This window comes from Phyllostomus hastatus, unplaced genomic scaffold (genome assembly GCF_019186645.2).
Source record: "Phyllostomus hastatus isolate PE091 unplaced genomic scaffold, TTU_PhHast_1.1 phas_scaffold_78, whole genome shotgun sequence".
Taxonomy (NCBI): Eukaryota; Metazoa; Chordata; class Mammalia; order Chiroptera; family Phyllostomidae; genus Phyllostomus; species Phyllostomus hastatus.
In genome coordinates, this window is record NW_025334041.1 from 14660410 (window position 1) to 14680831 (window position 20422).

Genomic DNA, 20422 nt, shown 5'->3' on the forward strand with positions numbered 1-20422 from the left:
TATCAAGATTTCAGATTAGGTTTTGTTTTTCTCTGCTCTATCTTATGTTCTCAGTTTCTCATGAACTTAGGCTGAGATGTTTTGAAATAATTTTTAAAAATCCACCTCCCCACCCTGCTTTCATCTTTAAAGCTGGGGTTATCATGCTAGGGAAGCTGAGGACCAAAATGTAAACTGAACTCAAGAAGCACTGAATTTTAATGAGTCAAAGTGGAAATGGTAATGATCTACCATTATTCTTTCCAATAAGGAATTTACAAATGTAGTTTGCCTTATTAAATCTAAGAATTAACTCTCCCTTTACAGACAGCATGAGGAACTCATCAGTTTTTCTCTAAAATCACAGAAGGAGTTGCTTTGTGTATGAGTGTTTTTTGAATGGGATCTGGAAAAGTAATGGTCAGGAAAACAAAGCATCCAAGTATGAAAATAGTAACCTAAGATGTGTCTTTTACATGTACACGTTAGAAATGCTGGAAACCAGCTACCACCTCAGCATGTGCTTTGCTTCCGGATTATTTTAGTGAGGAGAGGAGCCTCTTTCCAGTGGGATTTCATGTTTGGATTACTGTCCCATTTCACTCCATTAGTTAACACACTCTTTCTCTCCCACCTGCCCTCCACCATTAGCAAGGAAACCTGCAGGATAAGTGAGCTGCAGCCAAAAAACAAGTTTAAATACCCTATTCTTCTTAGCCTCTCTAGTCCCCTCCCCCACAAGCAAACGCCTGTCTTCTTTGTTTTCTATGGCTGGTCTGCAAATACTTATGTACACACCAATTACCAGAGACTCTTTTCACTAAAGGTCTCATCTCTCCCCCCTCCTAGAAAAACAGTAATATTAAACAAATATTTTAAAGTTTCACCTAAGTGAAATAAAAGATATAATTGCAATAAATTGCTTATACATTTTAGCTAGGTTAAAATTCTCATTCCTCACTTAGTAGTTGAAAATTTAAAAAATCAATTTCTCCTAACAAGAATAAAGTTTTTTTTAAGGGAAAAAAAATCAATTATATAAATCTTTGAATTTGAGAAAATGTTTGAATATATTTCAGGTTTTAGAGTTTTGGCTTGTTTAGATTAACTTTGGAACTTTTACAATTAAAAGTTTCTCTACATAAAAAATTCTTTAATATTTTTTCTAATGTATCATTTTCAAAATATGAAAATTACAGAATATGTAAATCCCAATCTGGATTTTTACAAATAATCCCATCTCATTTTAGATTTCTTAGGTATTTAGGGGTTACCTAAATTATTAACCATAATCTTCAGCATTTCCACTATAAATTTGTCTCTAAGCTTTAGTTTGTTCAACTCAAAATAAACCATTTTTAAATTACCCTATTTCTGAGAAATAATTTTACATAAGAACTTCAAATCTACATATCTATTTACCCCATTAGTGAAATGTGGTTGAATTACATAAAAAGTAAACAAAAAATCTGTATTTGAAAAGTTTTTCTTTACTAATTAAGTCAACTTTTGAATTTTGTTTTAAAAATCTACTAAAATAACTTTGTTTTAGTATTATGGTACCTGGAAGTTTATGTTACTTCAATTAGCTGGTTTTTAGAGACTAAAATGAAAGAATACAGAAACTAAATAAAGCATAGTTTTTCCAAAAGAGCTCGAGAATGATGTAACTTCATAGCTAAGAGTTAACAATATAGGAAAAAAGCTGAACTTGCTGTTTTAAACCAGTTGCCTGCAAGTGTTTAATATTTGCTGAGGAATTACCGTTTAACTTTTTAAAAAGCATATCAAGCATTTTGTCAACTTAAAAATGAACAATTAAATTATCTGTGAACAAATTAAGTTACATTTCCAAGTGGCACATTTCCTTTTCCTTAAATAATGAAAGAATTGGACAGTATGTTATAAAATTAGATATACCAAACAAATTTATACTTCCCTCTTTTCTGTCACGGTCAGAGCTCTGACCTTAACTTATTTTTGAGATCAATAGCAACTTATGTACATAATTACAGACGTAGCACAGACGCCTAGAATACACCATTGTAGCTGTTAGCTTTTTCAGTTACTCATTTTAAATGATTATTCGTTTGTTTTGTGCTTCTCCAAGCCAAACTCATTTATTTTTTTTTTTTCACTATCTCCACCAAACGTAAAATTAGAACGTTTTAGCTACAGAAATCGCTAATCCTTCAAAGTCGGTCTCAGCTTCTTCGGTCTTAGGACAGCTTCAACGAAAACGTTGGTCTCGGCATAGCTGATTTCACCCGGAATTTTTCGTTTGCTTTTTTTTGGAGGGGTTGTTTGGTTTTGCTTAAAACAACCCTGTGGACCACAAAGTTAGAAGGGGAGGGGGCAGAATGAGTCAATTCTCTAGAAGCTCAGGAAAATCCAGGCACCTAGAAATGTGTTTTGTTGTTTCAACTGAATAAAAATACACATGCACTCTAAGATATTGGACAAGATGTGACTCCAGCTGCTGAGCACGGCGCAAACCCACGACCTCCGAGTGCTGGATGTTGGGGGAAGGGAGAGGACTCCGCGGGCACCACGCGGTCAGCCCAAGGGGCGGGCCCCACCGCACACGCAGAACTATTTTCGACTCTTCCTTAGTTACCTCCCCCTTTCCTCCTAGGGGGTTGGCGCTGGGGGCTCACAGTTAAAGGGCTGGAAAAATGAGAACACCAAGAGGAGAAGCCCAACCTCACCAATGAGAGGGAGCAAAGGGTTATTTTCGCGCCACAAAAGATGGAAATCTAGGGGCGGCTCGGGGGCCAATGGATGGAAACCAGCAAACGGCTCTGGTGGAGGCGGCCTGCAGTGATAGGCTCCTTCGGTCCACCAATCGGGTGAGAGGAGCAACCCCCGCCCCCTCCCCAGCTAGGGGCGGTGTCTCTGCACGCGGGTTGCTCAACTTGGTCTGGGCAAGTCGGCCCGGCGCAGCGCGAAACCCCGCCCCGGGGCCGCGTTTGCGCGCCCTGGGCGCCCCTCTCGCCTCGCCGCGCCGCCCCGCCCCGCCCGTGGCAGCGGCGCAGGATTCAGCGAGGGCTCTTAGTGTTCTTTCTCCGTGGGTACCGAGCATCCCGCAGCGCCTGGGAGGCCCTCGCACACTCGGAACAGGCCGGAAGTGCCGGAGGGTCGCCAATCGCACGCTGTCTGGTCTGCCCTGGCAGCCCGCGGGCGGGCGCAGGAGGACTTCAGGTGGGGTCGTGCCGCGCGGGGGGCGACGGAGGCTCCCCAGGCCCTCACGTCTAATCCGTCCACGCTGCTGCACGCGAGGAGACAGGACCCGAGAAGGCAGAAAGCTCTGGTCCCAGTGCAGGGCCAGGGCGGCGCAGTGGTCGAGGGCCTCCGAGGCTAGCCGGCGGCCGACGAAGGATCTTCCACTGTGAGCTGCAAGGATCCCGCCCCTCTTTCTCCGGGAAGGGGAAAAGGAAACAACCCCATCTTCCATCTCCCGGGGCACCATTTTTTTATTTAAACAAAAAATAACTGAAGGCAGATTCCGAAGAGAGGGCAGAGCCAGGTTACTACTTATCACGCATCTGGTTTCAACAGATCCGAGTCCCGGAGCGCTGGTTGAAGGAGCAAGAGTATGTTAAAAAATGCCTCCTAGGAGGCCCAGGCGACGTGGAGCCCACCCTAGTTACGGACTTCGGCCCTCGGCTCGGCCCGGAGGCAGCGGGAGTCCTCTACCTGCTCAGCCTTCGTTCATTACCTGTGGATACAGCCACGGTAATCGACCTTCTAGACATTATTTTTCCGCTTTAATATTACACTGACCAATAAGAAACATTTTTATTGCACTCAGGTCAGCAGATGAGGAGGTGCAGCTGTCCAAAGAGTAAACAGGCTGCAGTTGGAAAGACTCAGCCGATCAGAGCAGATACAATGGATGGGAGTCCTTCCTGGAATTATTAAATAGGACCTACGACTGTCTCAGGAAGAATTTGGAGTAGCCCATATACATGGTTAATTTCTTGTGTGAGACTCATCAAAAGACTGGAGTCAGATTGACTATATTTATTCTTGAAAACCCATCAAAGATATTTTTGCACTTGAAATGCCAATAAAAAACAATTACCCGTGCTCTTTTTACTCGGCCATTAAATATATACTTATCCCTCAGTGCCTGGAAGATTCGAAGTGAAGTGGACTGTATCCACCTCCCTTTTTGATGTCTGAGCTTGTATAACTCATGTATGTTTTTAAGGTCCTAGATGGAGTATCCAGTTTGTTACAATAATACACAGATTAAGTTCACAAGAGGCTCAGGAACATATTTCATCAAAGCAGCACACACTGTTTTAAGTTCCAGCTGTTAGACTTGTTTGATAGTGACAGACAAGTGTGAGCTAATGTTTATGGAAAATAAACAATTTTTCCCATACTTTGGAAGTAGATATTTCCTTAGGTCTGTTTTAATATGAGCAAATACAGCCAGAAATCCAAAAGGCACCATTCAATTGATTTAAAAAACATACCACACAAAATTTATTCTTAATGAGAAATTACTAAAAATCAAATGATCAACAGGCTAGTTTATAATAAAGAGGTCTTTAGAAAAGCAAGCAATACTAAATAAAAAGCACATTTTTTTCAAATAGCTTTTGATCACATGCAACAGGTTCATGAGAAACAATTTTTGATATTTACATTTTGAACACCCCAAGTCATAAAGGAAGAATATCTTTTTTCTTTTTTTGAACCAAGGTTTTCTTATTAAAAACATGAAAAGGAAAAATAAGTAAACTCTTGAAAAGTTAAACCTACTGTTTGGGGGGGAAATGTTAAACCTAGCTATAAACAGAATTTCAACCATCAAAATGGTTTTTTAAGCTACAGCTCCATAACACAGTTCTAAAGTATTATACAAAAACATGTTTGTCTCCTCTATCATAAAGTAAAAACATTTTACTGAGTTAAATGTGAAGGAAAATATCGTTAAAGTGAAGTTTACATTTAAAAAATTTGGATTTCCTTGGCAGGGGAAAGAAAAGAACAGTTGCATTTAAAATGGATGATCTGATACCTTCTGGTTCCTTAACACAAAATTATAAAATAGTTTACATTAAAAGAAAAAAACTAAATACTTTTCATACTATGCAATGATTCCCACATGCTTAAATAATCTGCCATTCATCTTTTAATTGGAATATACACTTTTAAATGCCATATACGGTTTGACAAGGAAAATTGTATCACTTGCCATGATTGCTTAAGATGTTTTAGTGTAAATCACAATATTTTCTCTACTATACAAAACATTTTTCTACTAGTAAGAGTAGCAAGCCATTAATGAGGTTTGTATTTATTTCCACGCTATACAGAATTTCATTCACTTGTTTCAGTATTTTATATCTTTTCCATGGAATACATGTTGAACAGATACCACAAGTATCTGGTGCACACGAAGCCTGTGAATGGAGTACAAATCATTAAACGACAGTCGGAGATTTCCACCAGAACCCCAGCCCTGCGCTCATTTCCGTATTCCTCGTCTCCAGCTCATTTTGTTGGCCCAGGAAAGCTCCACTGGGCCCGGACCCTCCCCCAACACCCACCATTGTACTCGTTACACACAAGGGAAATTAATGGTTCTCATGGCCAAATGCGGGCAGAAAAGAAGCAGAAAGAGACTCGAAGAATTTTCGAGTGCGAATACTACCTAGGGGTAACGCTGAGTGATCTTCCTGTTTTTGAGTCCCAAGTTCAACAAACTAAAATTATTTAAATGAAAGTACCAGCCTTCCCCACTCCTCCTCCTCCTCTGGAAACTACAGGAAGAAATGGTTTCCGTTTAAATACCGACTTTCCCCACTCAGCCTTCTCTTCTCCGGCCTCCGAGGCCCCGGGACGCCCCCATCCCCACCCCACAAACCTCCGCCCCTGGGCTCCCCTCCCCCACCGGTGGCCAAGCCCGCCCCCGGCCTCATTTATCCCAGAGCCTTTTCTGAAGCGCGCAACCAATGGCAAGCGCGAAGCCCAGAGCCACCGCGAGCGCAGGCGGAGGAGGTGTCGCCCAGACACCCGCCCAGGACGCCGCGAGCTCCCATCCCCCACCGCCCAGGCTTGGGGCCGCCCCACTTCCCCGGTGCCCGGCCGGTGAAGGGTGCAGGGGTGGGGCGCGTCTGCTGGCCCCTCCCGCCCCACTCCCTCGCCGCGTTTCCGCCCCTGCTGGAGCTGGAAACGTGCTCGCGCCTCTGCCGAGGTTACACTTCTCGTGTCACCCGAGCCACCAGCCGAGTGGGATAGTGACTCTTCGGTTTTGTTCATTATCTATTGTAAGGAATCGAATATTTAAAACTCCGGCCCTAGGACTGAGGAATTGCCTAGTTAGTAGTAGCCCCATCCCATCTCGAGAAGAAAAAAAAAAAATCAATATTCCTCCCCTCTTCGTCCCCTCCCCCTCCGGATCCGCCCCGACCAGATAACCCTTTCCAAACTCCGCGGTGCTGTGCCCGTGGGCTCCGCAGCCGCGCTCCGCCGGGCGCGGCGGCGGCGGCGGCGGCGGCTCCGGGAGCGCTTCCCCCTCTTCCTTCCCTCTCGGGGTCCCTCGTCCGATCTCCTCGCCCCTCCCCCTCCGCTCGCTCTCCACCCCGCCCCCCAGCCCACTCTAATTGAGGCGCTGGGATTCCTCACGTGAGACGTTGATTTGTAGTTTGAACACGTGGCTCATTCAAAAAGCCGGACACTCGGAGCGGATTTTTTCCGCCTCCTGCGCCTTCCTCCCTCCACCCCATCTCCCCTCCCTCCTGCCAGTCACCCTTGTGGGTTTTTTTTTATGGGGAGGCGGTGCCTGCCCTCACGTAGTGTGATATTTTCACAGTCCGCTGGCCGATGCCAAAGGGGTTGGGGAGGAAGAGACAAAAAGTAGTTTTCCCCCCTCCTCCTCCCCCTCTTCTCCTTTTTCTCGCTAATCCCGCCTCCTTCTCCGAGTTAGGAAGACTCGTTGATGCGTTTGGGTTGTAGGAAGGCTTTTTCTTTTCCCTTTTTTTTTTTTAATAGCCAGAAAGGGAAAAACAACCCTCGGATCTGATTTTTTTTCTCTCCTCGTTCCTGTCCTTGGTTCTTACTGTGTTTGTGTATTTTAACGGCGAGAAGACAAGGGGGACAAAACCGCCGGATCCATCCATCCCTGGGGGTGGTTTTAATTTTTCGTTTTTCTCATAATTTTAAAAACAACCACTCTTCACAATGAACAAACTGTATATCGGAAATCTCAGCGAGAACGTCGTGCCCTCGGACCTGGAAAGTATCTTCAAGGACGCCAAGATCCCCGTGTCTGGACCCTTCCTGGTGAAGACTGGCTACGCGTTCGTGGACTGTCCGGACGAGGGCTGGGCCCTCAAGGCCATCGAGGCGCTTTCAGGTGGGCCCCGGCCTGGCCCCGCCGGGCGCCTGCCCCAGCCCTGCGCCTCCGCCCGCCCGGGCCTGCCGGGGTCGGGGGCCCGGAGCCAGGCCTGCGGCTGCGGCCGCTCGTCCGCACAGGGCCCCAGGCCCGGCCGAGGGCGGGGAGAGGGGCCGAGGCCCGGGCGCCCACACACGCGTGGGGTCCCGGCTGCTTTCTCAGCTTGGACTCCGGCCCGGGACCCCGCCGCTCTCCTCCCCCCGCTGGAGCTTTGCGGGCTCAGGGTGGACGCGCTGTCAAGAATGCCCGGGCAAGGGCTCGGAGGGGCAGCGGGGCCGGGGGAGGGGCGCCTCCGGCGCTGGACCCACGGCGCTCGCCCCGCGCCCCGCCCGGGCCCAGGCGCGTGCCCAGGCTCCCCGCACGCCGGGCCTCGGCGCCGAGCGCGAACGCCTGCTCCTCCCGCCGTCCTTCCTCTGCTCGACTCGTTACTTAACGGTGCTGGACTCGCTGACCACGCTCCCACCCCGGGCCCGGCGGTGGGAGAACGTGCAGAGTGAGGCCGCGGGCTGGTGCCTTGCACCGGCGGCCCCGCGTAGCCTCTCGACCCTGCGGGAAGCGGGCAATCGCGACCCGGGTTCCAAGTTCCACCTCCCCCGCGTCCTCGGAGCCAGAGGGGCAGGTGGGTGGGGACCGTGGGTGGTCGCTAGGGAGGGACCCGCCGCTCTCCGCGCCCGGCCTTGGGCTGCGGCCGCCGGGGATGGCGGGGCGCGCTCGGCGAGGACGGGGAACGCCCCAAGGGAAGGCTGCTCTCCGGTCCCTTCGGGAGCCCGCGCCTGTCGGTGTGGCGGGCGCCGCACCGTCCTTCGCCCGTAGTCCCTTCCGTGCTGAGACGTACCGCCGGCGTTTTCTCTTTCTGCGCCCACCCTGCTGCCCTCGCGCCTTTCCCGCCACTCCCTGTTGCCCACGGGCCTGGGCTTGCACACCGGAGAGGGGCTCGTGCGCCCCCTCCCCCAAGTTGGCCTCTGGAGAGTGTCGGGAGAGGTGCGTGGAGGGGTCTCGTCGCTTCGGCGACGGTCTCGGGGTTAGGTGGCCCCCTGAGGTGGGCGGAAGAGCCCGAGGGTCGGGAGGAAGAATGTGACCGAGGTGGTGGGACAGCCAGTTGGCTGGGTGGTGGGACTGCCCTCCCCACCGGTCTGCAAGTTACACCAACCCCGAGGGGTTGGCTTCCTCCCTCGCGCGCGGCGCCGCGCTTCCCCCTCGGCCTGGAGTCGCCTCCGGGGGCCGTTGTGGCTCTCGGAGAGCCCCTTGTGTCGCCGCTTAGGCCGTGCGGGTCCTTCGGGCCTGGAGAGCCGCTAAACACTGCCAACTGTCTTCCACTCCTTGTGTCCGCAGGTAAAGTAGAACTGCACGGGAAACTCGTAGAAGTTGAGCACTCGGTCCCCAAAAGGCAAAGGTGAGCTTATTTACCGTGTTCTCCTAGATTCCGTGCTTGGCCCGCTGTTGGGAGGAAAGGCTGTCAACACAGCTGAAAACAACTTTTCCTCCTAGTGCTTTTTGGGGCTGCTTGCTGTGTGGCTTGGCCGCGTCTTTTTCTCTCGCGTTTAAGTGCGTGGCAGGTGTGTGTGCGTGGGTAATGCTGAGAAGACCAGAGGGCTTGTTGGTGGGTCCTTGACGCTCAATTAGTGTCATCGGCGTGGAAATCTCTCAGGGGAGCTCTCACAACTCAATATTCTCCGGCAGAGTAGGTCAAGTCGCCACATCAGGAAATCAGTCTCCGAGGGCAGGTTTGGGGAATCTGCAGGACTTAGGAAGCAAAGGGCGACCCCCCCACCCCCCATCCTACTTGTAAGGACAGGATAGGTGAAAGCAGCCGCGGACACGGGCGAGCGTGGCCTGCCTTTCCTTGAGAGGCCTAGGAGCCGCCTGCAAGTCTGAGAGGAGAGAAGTGGCCTTTCCCGTGTTAGCTGGCCAGCCAGGGTCGGAGCACGTGAGTGAAGGCCTGGCCTTTTCCTGTCCAGAATCGCCTTTCCGTCACTCCAGAGGTGCGCAGATTTCTGCAAACCCGCCTTTGTCTCCTGCTTCTTTCCCCCCACCCTTTTAAAACTATTTCTGCTTACAAGTAACCACCAGGAGATGGTGAAGGCTCAAGATCTGGGCCACTGCAGCCAAGGGACTGCCCTTTTTGGAGGCCATGTGTGGTGTGTCACTTTGTAGGACCGTTTGGAGGCTGTACTTCTAACCTATGGAGTGTTCTGGAGAAATGGCTCCTTTCTCCAAATCCGGCCAAGATCCCGGCTCCATACATAACCCTGGCTGGAAAGGTGCTGCTCCTCCCCAGTGGTGCTGGGGCTGGCCTGTTAGGCTTTTCTGGGTTTTGCAAGGTGGTGTTAGGGCTTCTGCCTCTTCCCCCTCCCATCTTCCCACTCCCAGCCTCGGCCAAGTAATAACCTGGAAGTTAACTTAAACTGGGGCTGTTTGCGTCTGGTTAGGCATTGGTGACAGAGTGGGTGCTGGAGGCCAGGAGGGGTTCGCTCTGTCTTTCCGTCACTGTGCAGAGAGAGGGATGGCTACACAAAATGTCCTTGCTTGCCTAGGTCTAGGTTGAGTTCTCATCCAGGTAAAGCATTTTCACAAACTGTGTTTTTGTTAGCAAGTTGGTTTGGATCTTTGTGGCTTTCTCTTGTTTATGTGCTTAATGTTCATTAGGATATTTGGAAAGAGATATTTGTGACCAGATAGATTTAGTTCTAGTTGGGAATTTCTGTAGGTGGTCAAATAATTGTATATAGTAGAATGGAATTTTTAAAAATAAGTTGGCTAATGTAAAAGAATGTACTGAAAAGTATCTAAATTGATCTCAGTTTAATAGGCATTAAAAGATTGAGGATGAAGTTGTATCTCCTTAAAAAGAAGTTTAAAGGCATAGTCTGAATTGTTTCCCCGGGGGAGGGGGTGGGGGGGATGTAAGCACATTCTGCAAATTCTGAATGGTTTCATGTTTAGCCACTGTGTCTCAATTTCCTTCAAATATTGAATTAGAAAATAAGCAACTGATTGTGTTGAAGGACTGGCATTTTAACATTTGAGAGTTTCTAAATTTAAAAATTAAATGTCTTTTGCTTCTCAGATATAACTCATTGACCTGCATGCAAATGCAGATGACTTTCCGGCTTGGTGTTAGTTTCTCCCCATGTGTAGGGAGTTGAATTTAAAGGATCTGGCAAGGACTCCCTGTTTTATTCTTAAAGACTTTTGCTCAACCTAAAAACATAACTCAGTTACTTGTTACTTTGTAATAGCAGGTTCCTCTTTATAGGAAAGCACATAAGGTAAAATGTTACCAGTGGAAGCAAGGATTTATCAATGGAAGCCTCTTCAGTTTATTAACAATGTAGATTAAATTAAAATGCTTAGGACTTTAAATGATACTGTCTTACTAGCAAAATAAATAGGAGTACACTGGAGACAACTTTTTACTGATTTAGAGAATTATCAAGTAACTCCTTTGCTTGTATTAAAGTGGCTAAAAACAAAAGTGGAGCTTTCTTTTCTGGAATTTTCTTAGAGAAATTTTCTGGAAATCCTCATTACAATTTTGTTTGAACTGAACCTTGGAGCTGTGACACAGTTTCCCGTATCTGAATGCGTCCACTGTCTGAATGGGCTTTGGGATCGGACAGAGAAGGGGTCCCGGTGATCCATGCGCCCAGCACCTATATAGGATGGTCAAGGGGTGGAACTGGTGACAGAGAGTTGAACGCCCCAGACCAGTCCTTGCCGAGTGAGCCTGCTGGACTTTGGGGTGGAGTTCTTTGTGCTTAGCAGTCATGGCATACCCATCCCATCATCCTGTAGGCATCTGAGGCAGGCACACCCACACGTGCAGCGATGACCTTTATACCTGCTGTGCAAGGCATGTTGGGAGCCCTGTGCTGAAGAATGCTTATGGCAGCACTCTGAGATGGATGAATGGGCTTGCGGCGACTGAACAGGGGAGCAGGCCTGGGAAGTGATTTGATGCTTGGCAGCCTGGCCCAACTCTGACTAGGGGCAGGGTTGGGCGGGGACCCTTTCAGGAAGGGGTATTGTTGAATTTGGTTCAGACCAAGCTTAGCTCCTGATTACCAAAGTCTCAAGGGAATGTGGAAGGAATGTTGCTTTTCTGCATTCAGATACCCCTCCATTGGGGAAGTTTATAGCAGCACTTCGCAGAGCTGGAGGTCCCCTGCATCCAGAGTAGAGGGAGGATTGCTCTGAATATTGGCGATAGGGTAGCACTCTATTCCAAATGTAAAAGCCACAGCACGAAGATGTGGCTTCACTCTGAGGCATAAGCTTAACCTTCCCTTCCACTTGGGGGTTAAGTTTAAGTTAAGGGCGGGTGCAGAGATTATTGTGACTTTGGAAGACTGTAGCTGAGTCTGGTTGGGAAGAGTCCCTGGTATCTTGGTGGGACCTTGTATGTGCCCCTCCGTGATTATGTAAATACCACTGATATTTTTGTTGTTATGTTGTGGGCTGTTGGGCATGGGAGAGAGACCAGGAAAGTCGCTGACACTGGGGAACTGAGAGGATGGTGGTTTTACTTCACTTTCCATTACTTTTTTAAATTATGAAAATCTTTTATATTTTCAGTTTTTTTTATAGCTTCAACTTCCTCATGGTTTGGCTGTTAGGATAGATTGATTAGGATATGTAGCCAAATATATATTTGATTATAGGAGAAAAATAGGATATTACAGTTAATATTTTTTTCAGGAAGGGTTTATTAAAATAGACTGAGGTGCCTAAGCTCAAATGCCTTTTTTGTTTTGTTTCTTTATTTAAAAATGTTAAATGAACAACTCACTTCCATATTAGAATCTTATGTTTAACATGTAAATTGGACTCAGCATGTATAAAAACTTACCAGGGAGGGCTTTCAGTGTATCTTATTTGAAAAGGCTATTTAAACGCGAGTGCTGCATTTTAATAGCTAAGTATAGAATCGGCAGGTCCCAGGACCAGCTGTGTGCCCATTAGCCAGGGCACAGGACCCTGTTGTCTCAGGGCAACAAAAGCTGTCTTTAATGCTGACCATTTAAACACAGGTATGGATACCTGTGGGGGCGGCTCCTTGCTTATCAGCCTGGTGGTCCAGGTGAACCTTGTGCATTAGGGAGATTTCTCACACACGGGGAGATGTGACATGCTGCATGTTAGGAAGCTTGTGTGGCCAGTAAAGAATCAGAAGCAGGGTCATCTTCGGAGCGATCAGTTTCAGATCAGTAATGTGCCACTGCTTAAGTGATTGTGGCCAGGGAGATTTTTTTTTTTTTTTTTTTGCTTTCATACTGTTTTCTCAATATAGTTTGAAAGAGTTGCAAAGATTTCTTACTTTGCCCATATTAGAATTTAAACAGAATATAAGTGTGAAGTGCTTGTGTGTGGCTGTGCGCAGTAACGAGGAGGATGTGAGGGAAACCTGACATGTGCCTGGAGCCGGTGGGAATCGAGAATCTTGGCTTGTGTTTCTGGCTTTCCCTTTGACTTGTGTGATCTGTTCCTGCCAACTGCCATTATAGTAAACTAACAAGGGGCGTATTTTGTTCTGATTTGCCATTCTGCATGAAATAAATGAGTTACCAGCTAAGGCTTAAAAATATCTATTGGAATTACAGAGATCTGGGCTTTCCCCTCTGTAGTAAGAAACTTGACTTGCATTTCTTTTCTGTAGTTTGGAAGCTCAGTTGCTTTTGCACGTGTACCTCTTTCAGGCAGTCGGCAAGAGGGGGATGATCTTTGCCATACTTTGAAATTTTTTTATGAGCCACGCCACTGCAGTTAATGTGTTCTTACAGGTCTGGGATTTTGTGTGGAAGCAAAGCTGTTGAGCTACCTTGATATGTATTGAAAGCAACTTCATTGTAATTGTCTTTAACAGCATTAAGACAGCAGCTTTTCCAGCAGTAGCATTTTTGAAAGGTACGAATTATCCATTCAGTAACTGTGGTGGTTGATTTGGTCTAGGAGGAAGGAGACAGGCTGTGCTATTCTTAGCTGAGTTTCCTTTATCGACTCTTGCCTTTGATTCAAGAGGCAATAAGACAGGAGGTGGCAGTGTGGTAGCAGTGGCCAAGGGGTAGATTGGCACTTTTAGTGAGAATCTCTGCCCCATAAATCTGATGCTTAAAAGTTGGCTTGGACTGCCAGGGCTTTGCTTGAAAGCTGGTGGCAAACGTAGTTTTCAGTGCTCTATTAAAATGAGGGTGTAATTTCTCATGGTCTTAAATTGCTGTTTGGCAAGTGTTCAGTATTGGTAAATAAACACAGTTATAAATTTTAATATACTATGTGGATTTTGTTGCCCTGAAGGGGAACACGTAGTACATAAATTATATATTTTAGAAAATTATCCTGAGACCATTTAACTTGATTAGGAAACCGTTTGAAATTATGTTACAACTATTCTTGGAGGACTCTAACGGAGCTCTAAGTGGAAAGAGGCCTAAATCCTTAGAATCGCTGGCATTATCATTTAATTGTTTAGGAAGTTGATTCGTAACAAACCACCATGAAACTAGCAGCTCAAAACAAGTTTTTCTCCCCATGACTCTATGGTTCTACTAGGTGGTCGCTTCTGTTCATTTGGTGTCATTTTGGGTCATTTACTAAGCTGGGTGAAAAGGTCCATGAAGCTACCCTCACATGTTTGGCCTCTTGGTGCTTGTCCTCCTGACCTTTCTCCACAAGGTATCTAATCACCTAGTGGTGGTAGCCTGCAGCTGGCTGCCCCGCTTGAAAGCAAACTTTGCTAGGTCTCTAAAAGGGTTAGCCCCCAGTTGGCACAATATTACTTCTGTCCCATTCTGTTGATCAAGGCAAGTCACAAGGCCATCCCAGATGCAAAGGGGATATGGAAATAGACTCTTCCTCTTGATGGGAGAGTGGCCTGCCGGGTGCAGAGAGGGAGAAGTTGATGGGTGGCCATCTTTGTAGGTTATCTTCCATCAAATGGAGGAGGGGAAGACCACTGGCTTGGAACATAACATACCTATGACCTTGGCATATTGGGATGACTTTCTATCCAACTGAGCTCCTTGGCCAGGACTCATTTTCTTATTTTCTAGAAACATCTACGCACACATTCTGTTTAGGTGGAAGAGTCTGAGTTTAGCAGATCCTCTTGTTGAACGGACAAGACTTGCTTGTGACAGTGGCCTTACGCTCTGACATCTGTTGCAACATTTCTGGTGACTGTGAGTCTACTTTCTTATGGACAATCTGTTCTGCTTTTTATTAATGTGCATTTGGAAAATCTTCTGAATCTGTCTTAGGTTCTAAAACAGTGCAGACCAAGTCCAGTGCTTCTATATGGTTGTCTAAATACTTGATGATTTGACGAGCAAAGGCTGAAACTATTGGCCAAAACACCTATGGATATCACAGGCTAGGTTTAACATATTGGTTTGGCCAAAAAGTTCATGTGGGGTTTTTTTCCCCATAAAAGAAAAGGCACATTTTTCATTTTCATCCATAACTTTATTGATTTGGATATTTTGAGTATGTTGGCTATCCTCTCGTGTGGTAGAAAGTTGATTGTTCTCAGTTAACGTCTCGATTTGATCACTGTCAACTTCAGCTGGTCTACATGATTGTGGAGCATGATCCAGTGAGAGATCCGTAGCACAAAACTTTGCAAACCACTTCTGATGTGGTCGATTAGTCACAGCACCTTCTCCACACACTGCACAAATCTTTTTTTTTTTTTTTTTGCATTTCAGTTGTTTTTTTACTTTTCTGGAAATAATGAAGCATAATATGCCAAAAATAATTGCTTATTTTCTTCCATCTTCAATGCTAAAATGGCTACATAAAAATTCGCCAATTTTGATAAGTTTTTTTTAAATGCATGCTGTCACAATACAATCTGACAAAATTGTTTCAAATGACAACTAAGCACCATTTGAGCTATCTGATGGAGGAAAAAAACAAACTTTTTGGCCAACCCAATACTTGAATCGCTTTATTTTAGGATCCTGGAATAAGTAAAGCATTCTTTCCATTTTATTCATAAAACTTAGCTATAAGAAATACAAGAAACCTTTTTTAAAATATTTTTTTATTCTTAAGATTTTATTTAGAGAGAGGGGAAGGGAGGGCGGAAGAGAAGGGGAAACATCGTTGTACGGGAGAAGTATTGATCGGGTGCCTCTTTCATGCCCCCTACTGGGGACCTGACCTGCAACCCAGGCATGTGCCCTGACTGGGAAGAGAACTGGCACCCTTTCGGTTCTCAGGCCCACTCTCAATCCACTGAGCCACACCAACCAGGGTAGATTTTGTCTACTGCTGTGGCTTCTGCAAGAGTCCATTAATATCAAGTCACTGCTCCACCTCTCCACAAGAAACCTTTTGTAAGTACCCTAAATTCTCTCATTTTTGCATGTTTAAAAATCTGATTCTTGATCAAGTGTCTGTCTTCACAAATGACAGATTCTGTCTTTTGCCACAATAGTTACCCAAACTAGGTAATGTGTTAGAACAATCGATTTTGAGACAGAATAAGTCTTTTTAAAGACTTTCTGTGTCTACTCAAGTCCTTTGATCAATAGAGTACTACTTTCAAATTATGTTAAACACCGACTGTTTAAAAAAGGAAAACCAATAAAAATGAGATAGCACAATAGGTTTTTTTTAAGTGACCTTAATTGCTTCACCGGAGGATTCTCCATAAAGCCCGGGGAGGAGAAGCGGCCTGCCCGAGGCGCCGCAGGTGATCTGCGCAGGCCCTTGACTCTGCAGGCCCTTGACTCTGCCGTGCCTTCATTCCTCCCATTTAAGTTGTCAAACCCTCAAAGGAGTTTAGGAGCAGCCCGGTCCTGTTTGCAATGGCAAGTCAGAGCAGAGGTGTCCTGTTGCCTGCTTTCTCAGAAAAAAAAAAAAAATCTTGTTTGGCTTCTTTGAAGGGTTGATTTCATTGTCTTCCTGTAGGAAAAAGACAGGTACTTACTATATAATGAAATATCTGGACACCCTGTCTTAGGACAGAAAATGGGATTATTTTCCCTTTAAGGTAACTTTTAGCAGCTTCACCTTAACAGAAAGGAACTGCAGAGAAGTGGGAGGGGGGCCTAAGGAGCTGTGAGAGTGCAGCAGCGGGCATCGGGGGGCATCGGGAGGCAGGTGGTCGGGACTCGCGAGATGTGCTGGAGATGACAGCAGGTGGCTGTGTCCAGAGTGGAGTCCATGGTGCCTGGTTGGCCCAGCTTGTTAACTAAGATTAGTAGGATCCTGGCTTGCAGGAGAAAGTCACTCTTTCTCTTTTAAAGATTTTATTTATTTGTTTTTAGAGAGATGGGAAGGGAGGGAGAAAGGGAGAGGAACATCGATGTGCAAGAGACACATGAATCAATCAAGAACCTGGACTGCAAGCCAGGCATGTGCCCTGACCAGGAATCAAACTGGCGGCGACCTTTTGGTTCATGGGAACGAAGCATAAACCCCCGAGCCACACCAGCCAGGGCACAGGAGGAAGTATGTTAAATGTGGAACGTTAAGGATTAGAGAGAGCAGGAGGAAATTGTGCAGAAACCTCTTAATTAGGAGTCTTGATGTTTGCCTCATGCTCTTGTTGAACTGAAGGGTACAGCCAGAAGAATGTGGGATATGAGGTCCTAGACCTGGGTTTGAATCCCAATTCCACTTTGTAAATGCACGATCTTGTTTAAGGATGAGGAACTCGAGATTGGGGGTGGGGGGGAGGGTTAGAATGGAAATGATGCCTCATAAGTTCCTGGGGACAATGTGGGTAAATCATCAATACAGTATCACTAGTAGTCACTCCAGTGGCAGCTGTTGCTTTTTCCCCCTCTTGAGATTTAAATGCCAAGGCTGGCAGTAGATCATATTTGGTGATAACAGAAATATGGGAAAATTTTTGTTCTGATTGGGGTGTGGACTGATGTAAGTAGAAATCTGTGGGTGGTGTCTTTCTGTTTTAATTTTCACTGAGCATGTATTACTTTTTTTTTTTAATTAAGGTATAACCTAGATACAATAGCGTGTGTATTAAGTAAACACCTTAATGAATTTTTACATATGTATACATTCAAATGAATTAAAACCACATGCAGTAAAATGTGAACATACTTGTTTTACAATCCTCCCTATCCCCAGCTATTTCCCAGGTCTTATAGCTGGTACCTCCGTGTACTATTTCCCAGAAATTCTTTCTTGCATGTATCCACAAACACCACTTTTTAATTGAATAATGAAATCAATCTGTTTATATAATTTGTGCTCTTACTAAATAAACTATGTATCCTGAAGAATCTTCAGGATCAGTATAAATAGTTCACCCTTTTTTAACAGTTGCATTGCTCAGCACAGGCACGCATAGTGTCATCATTCTTTTCATAGTCATTTCAGCCGAGCACGTTTATTTTATATGTGTATCATGGGAAGACCTGCGCATTTAAATTTGAAGGTGCTCTGCCCCAGACACTTAGTTGACACGTATTGACATGGTTGGTCATAGTTTGACAACCAAGAGAGCTGTTTTCAGCGAAGTGTGCAGTGAGACACTCTGGTTAAAAACCGCCTTTTCAAGCATGGAGGAATCTGTCACTCTAGGAACATCATGCTCTTTCCACCACGGTTTTTGCGTTAACTCTGACAACAGTCCAACCAGGTCCTGATTCCTTTGTGCTTCTTGTATGTGGAAATTAAGTCAGTAGCTACCGAGGTTTAGTTTTGATAACTTACAGCTCAAAGACCTGGGGCTTATGTTCTCCCATACTTAGCACTGTGAATCTGGGATCTTACCTCAGGAGCTAACAATATTTTCTTGTACCGGGAACTTTGCTAAATCATACTTTGAGGTTAAATTTGATTAAAAATTAGTTTCTGAAACAGAGTGCGGCTCAGGTTGCCGCTCTGGCTGGGCAGATGATGACTGGAGACCATAGTGAAGAGAGAGGCTGTGATGTTGTTAAAACGGTTTGAGAAGTGGTTGAGTTCTCCCCAGTGATCCCCACATGTCTCTTTTTTAAAAAGTGAGCTGTTGTTGCAAAAATAAAGCAGCTCTTGCCTTTTCTTTGGAGAAACCAGTGTGGTTGAAAATTATACTTTCCATATTTTGGGGAGTGCTAGTTTACCTTCTTCTGCATTGTTCGAGTTTCAGAAATGAATTTATTCCCTGCGGCTCATATCAGCTTTAGCTTAACAAGCATAGATGGAACATTTGTGCTCGTAGTCCATCTCTGCAGGTAAAGAGAAGCTGTGGATGTGGTGTAGGGTACCTGGAATGCCCCAGAACACAGGAGGGGCATCAGGCTTAGCTGGGTTTGGTCGGCCAGCCAGGGGCAGGTTCAGACAGGGATGTGCAGGCAAACTGGGGCTAACCCTGTACGCTGGGGATGGAAGAGGCAGAAGGGACAGCAGGAGCCAAGGCATGTCAGTGTGAAATATCCTGGTGTGTGCGGGGAAAGCTGCAAGCTTTTTGGGATTAGAGAGGCTCAACTGTGAGAGGATGGTGGTTGAAGCTGAGCCTAGAGGGGTGGTGGCAAGAGCAGCCTTCGTGCTTGAGGAATGACTCTACAGGGTGGGGCAGAAGTAGGTTTACAGCCATGGTTGGTGTGGCTCAGTGGATTGAGCCCCAGCCTGCAAACCAAAAGGTTGCTGGTTCAATTCCCAGTCAGGGCACACGCCTGGGTGGTGGGCAAGGTCTCCATTTGGCGGTGTGCAAGAGGCAACCAATAGATATATCTCTCCCACATTGATGTTTCTCTCCATCTCTTTTTTGCTCCCTTCCCCTCTCTCTAAAAGTAAATTAATAAAATCCTTTTTTAAAAAGTAGGTTTAGCCCTGGCTGGCATAGCTCAGTGGATTGAGCATGGGCTGCGAACCAAAGCATTGCAGGTTCGATTCCCAGTCAGGGCACATGCCTGGGTTGCATGCCACAGCCCCCAGCAACCACACATTGATGTTTCTCTCTCTCTAGCTCTTTCTCCCTCCCTTCCCTCTCTAAAAATGAATAAAATAAAATCTTTAAAAAAATTTTTTTTAAAGTAAGTTTACAGTGGTTCGTATGGAAAATAATACAAGAATAAATTATAATACAAGAATAAACTCGGTTGTGTTTTTCATACTCACAACTGTAAACCTCCTTTTGCCCACACTGTATTATTCTGATTGTTCATGTGTTCAGCCAGTTTAATTTAGCAGGTGGTTATTTGGGATTGTCATGGAAGACTTCATGCCCAGATTAATTTTGGGATCTGCTCACCAGAGATCGTGTTGAACTGCTTTTACCTCTTAAGTTCTTCATAGGAACTGCTGTGCCCAAAAATATTCCAGGGAATTGAGAGCTGCCCTCAGCATACCTTTGACAGAGGAGTTAGGGTAGACGGTGCGAGAACTGAGGAACCCTGCAGTGAGGCTGACTAAGTCTACATGATTTTTTTAAGGTCAGCCATGACAAGACAGTAATCAGTGGTGCTGATTAAAGCACCTGGTATCATTTGATTTTTTTTTTTAAGGCACCTCCAGGGACATAGTGGACCTTTGGAGAAAATGAGGTAGATGTATCTAGTTGCACACACTATTAACAGCAAAATGGGGGGGGGGGAACAGTGGTGCTTGCAGCACATCGATAAGGGGGCCCGGGGCATCTGGCTTGGAGTCATAAAGACCTCAGTTGTTCAGCTCTGTGATCCTGGGAAAACTGGTGAAACTCTCTGAGCCACTCAGTTTATCTGTAAACACGGACCATAAAACCGTTGCACAAGGCTGCTGGGGACTAGATGATAATGTTTGTGAAGGACCTCTGGAAGTATCTGGCGCCTGCGTGGCATCGTCTCGTAGAAATTAGCTTGTGTCTTTGCACGTGACAGTTGGAAATCAGGTGCGGATCTGGTCCTGTGTCGTCCCATGGTTGGTGTCTCATCTGTGTAGCTCCACAGGGATCTTTTACGTTTCCTTGGGGAATATAAGTTATGTGTTGTAGGTAAGTTCAGAATTTGTACTTTATGTTTAGATACGTAGGTCCTAGGATCCTAAAATGAGCCTAGTTTTGAAATTATCTTGAGAGATCATACTGTTAAAAAAAAC

General features: G+C 45.9%; 1 protein-coding gene across 1 annotated transcript in view; it reads left to right on the plus strand.

The window, feature by feature from the left end:
- Positions 1-6844: 6844 nt before the first annotated feature.
- IGF2BP3 (insulin like growth factor 2 mRNA binding protein 3) overlaps positions 6845-20422 on the plus strand; it is a 105197-nt gene continuing 91619 nt past the window's right edge. Inside the window, exons 1-2 of the mRNA XM_045828454.1 lie at positions 6845-7351; positions 8723-8783. Coding sequence (XP_045684410.1) covers positions 7177-7351; positions 8723-8783 — 236 coding nt within the window. The 5' untranslated portion in view covers positions 6845-7176. The remainder of the gene's footprint in view (positions 7352-8722; positions 8784-20422) is intronic.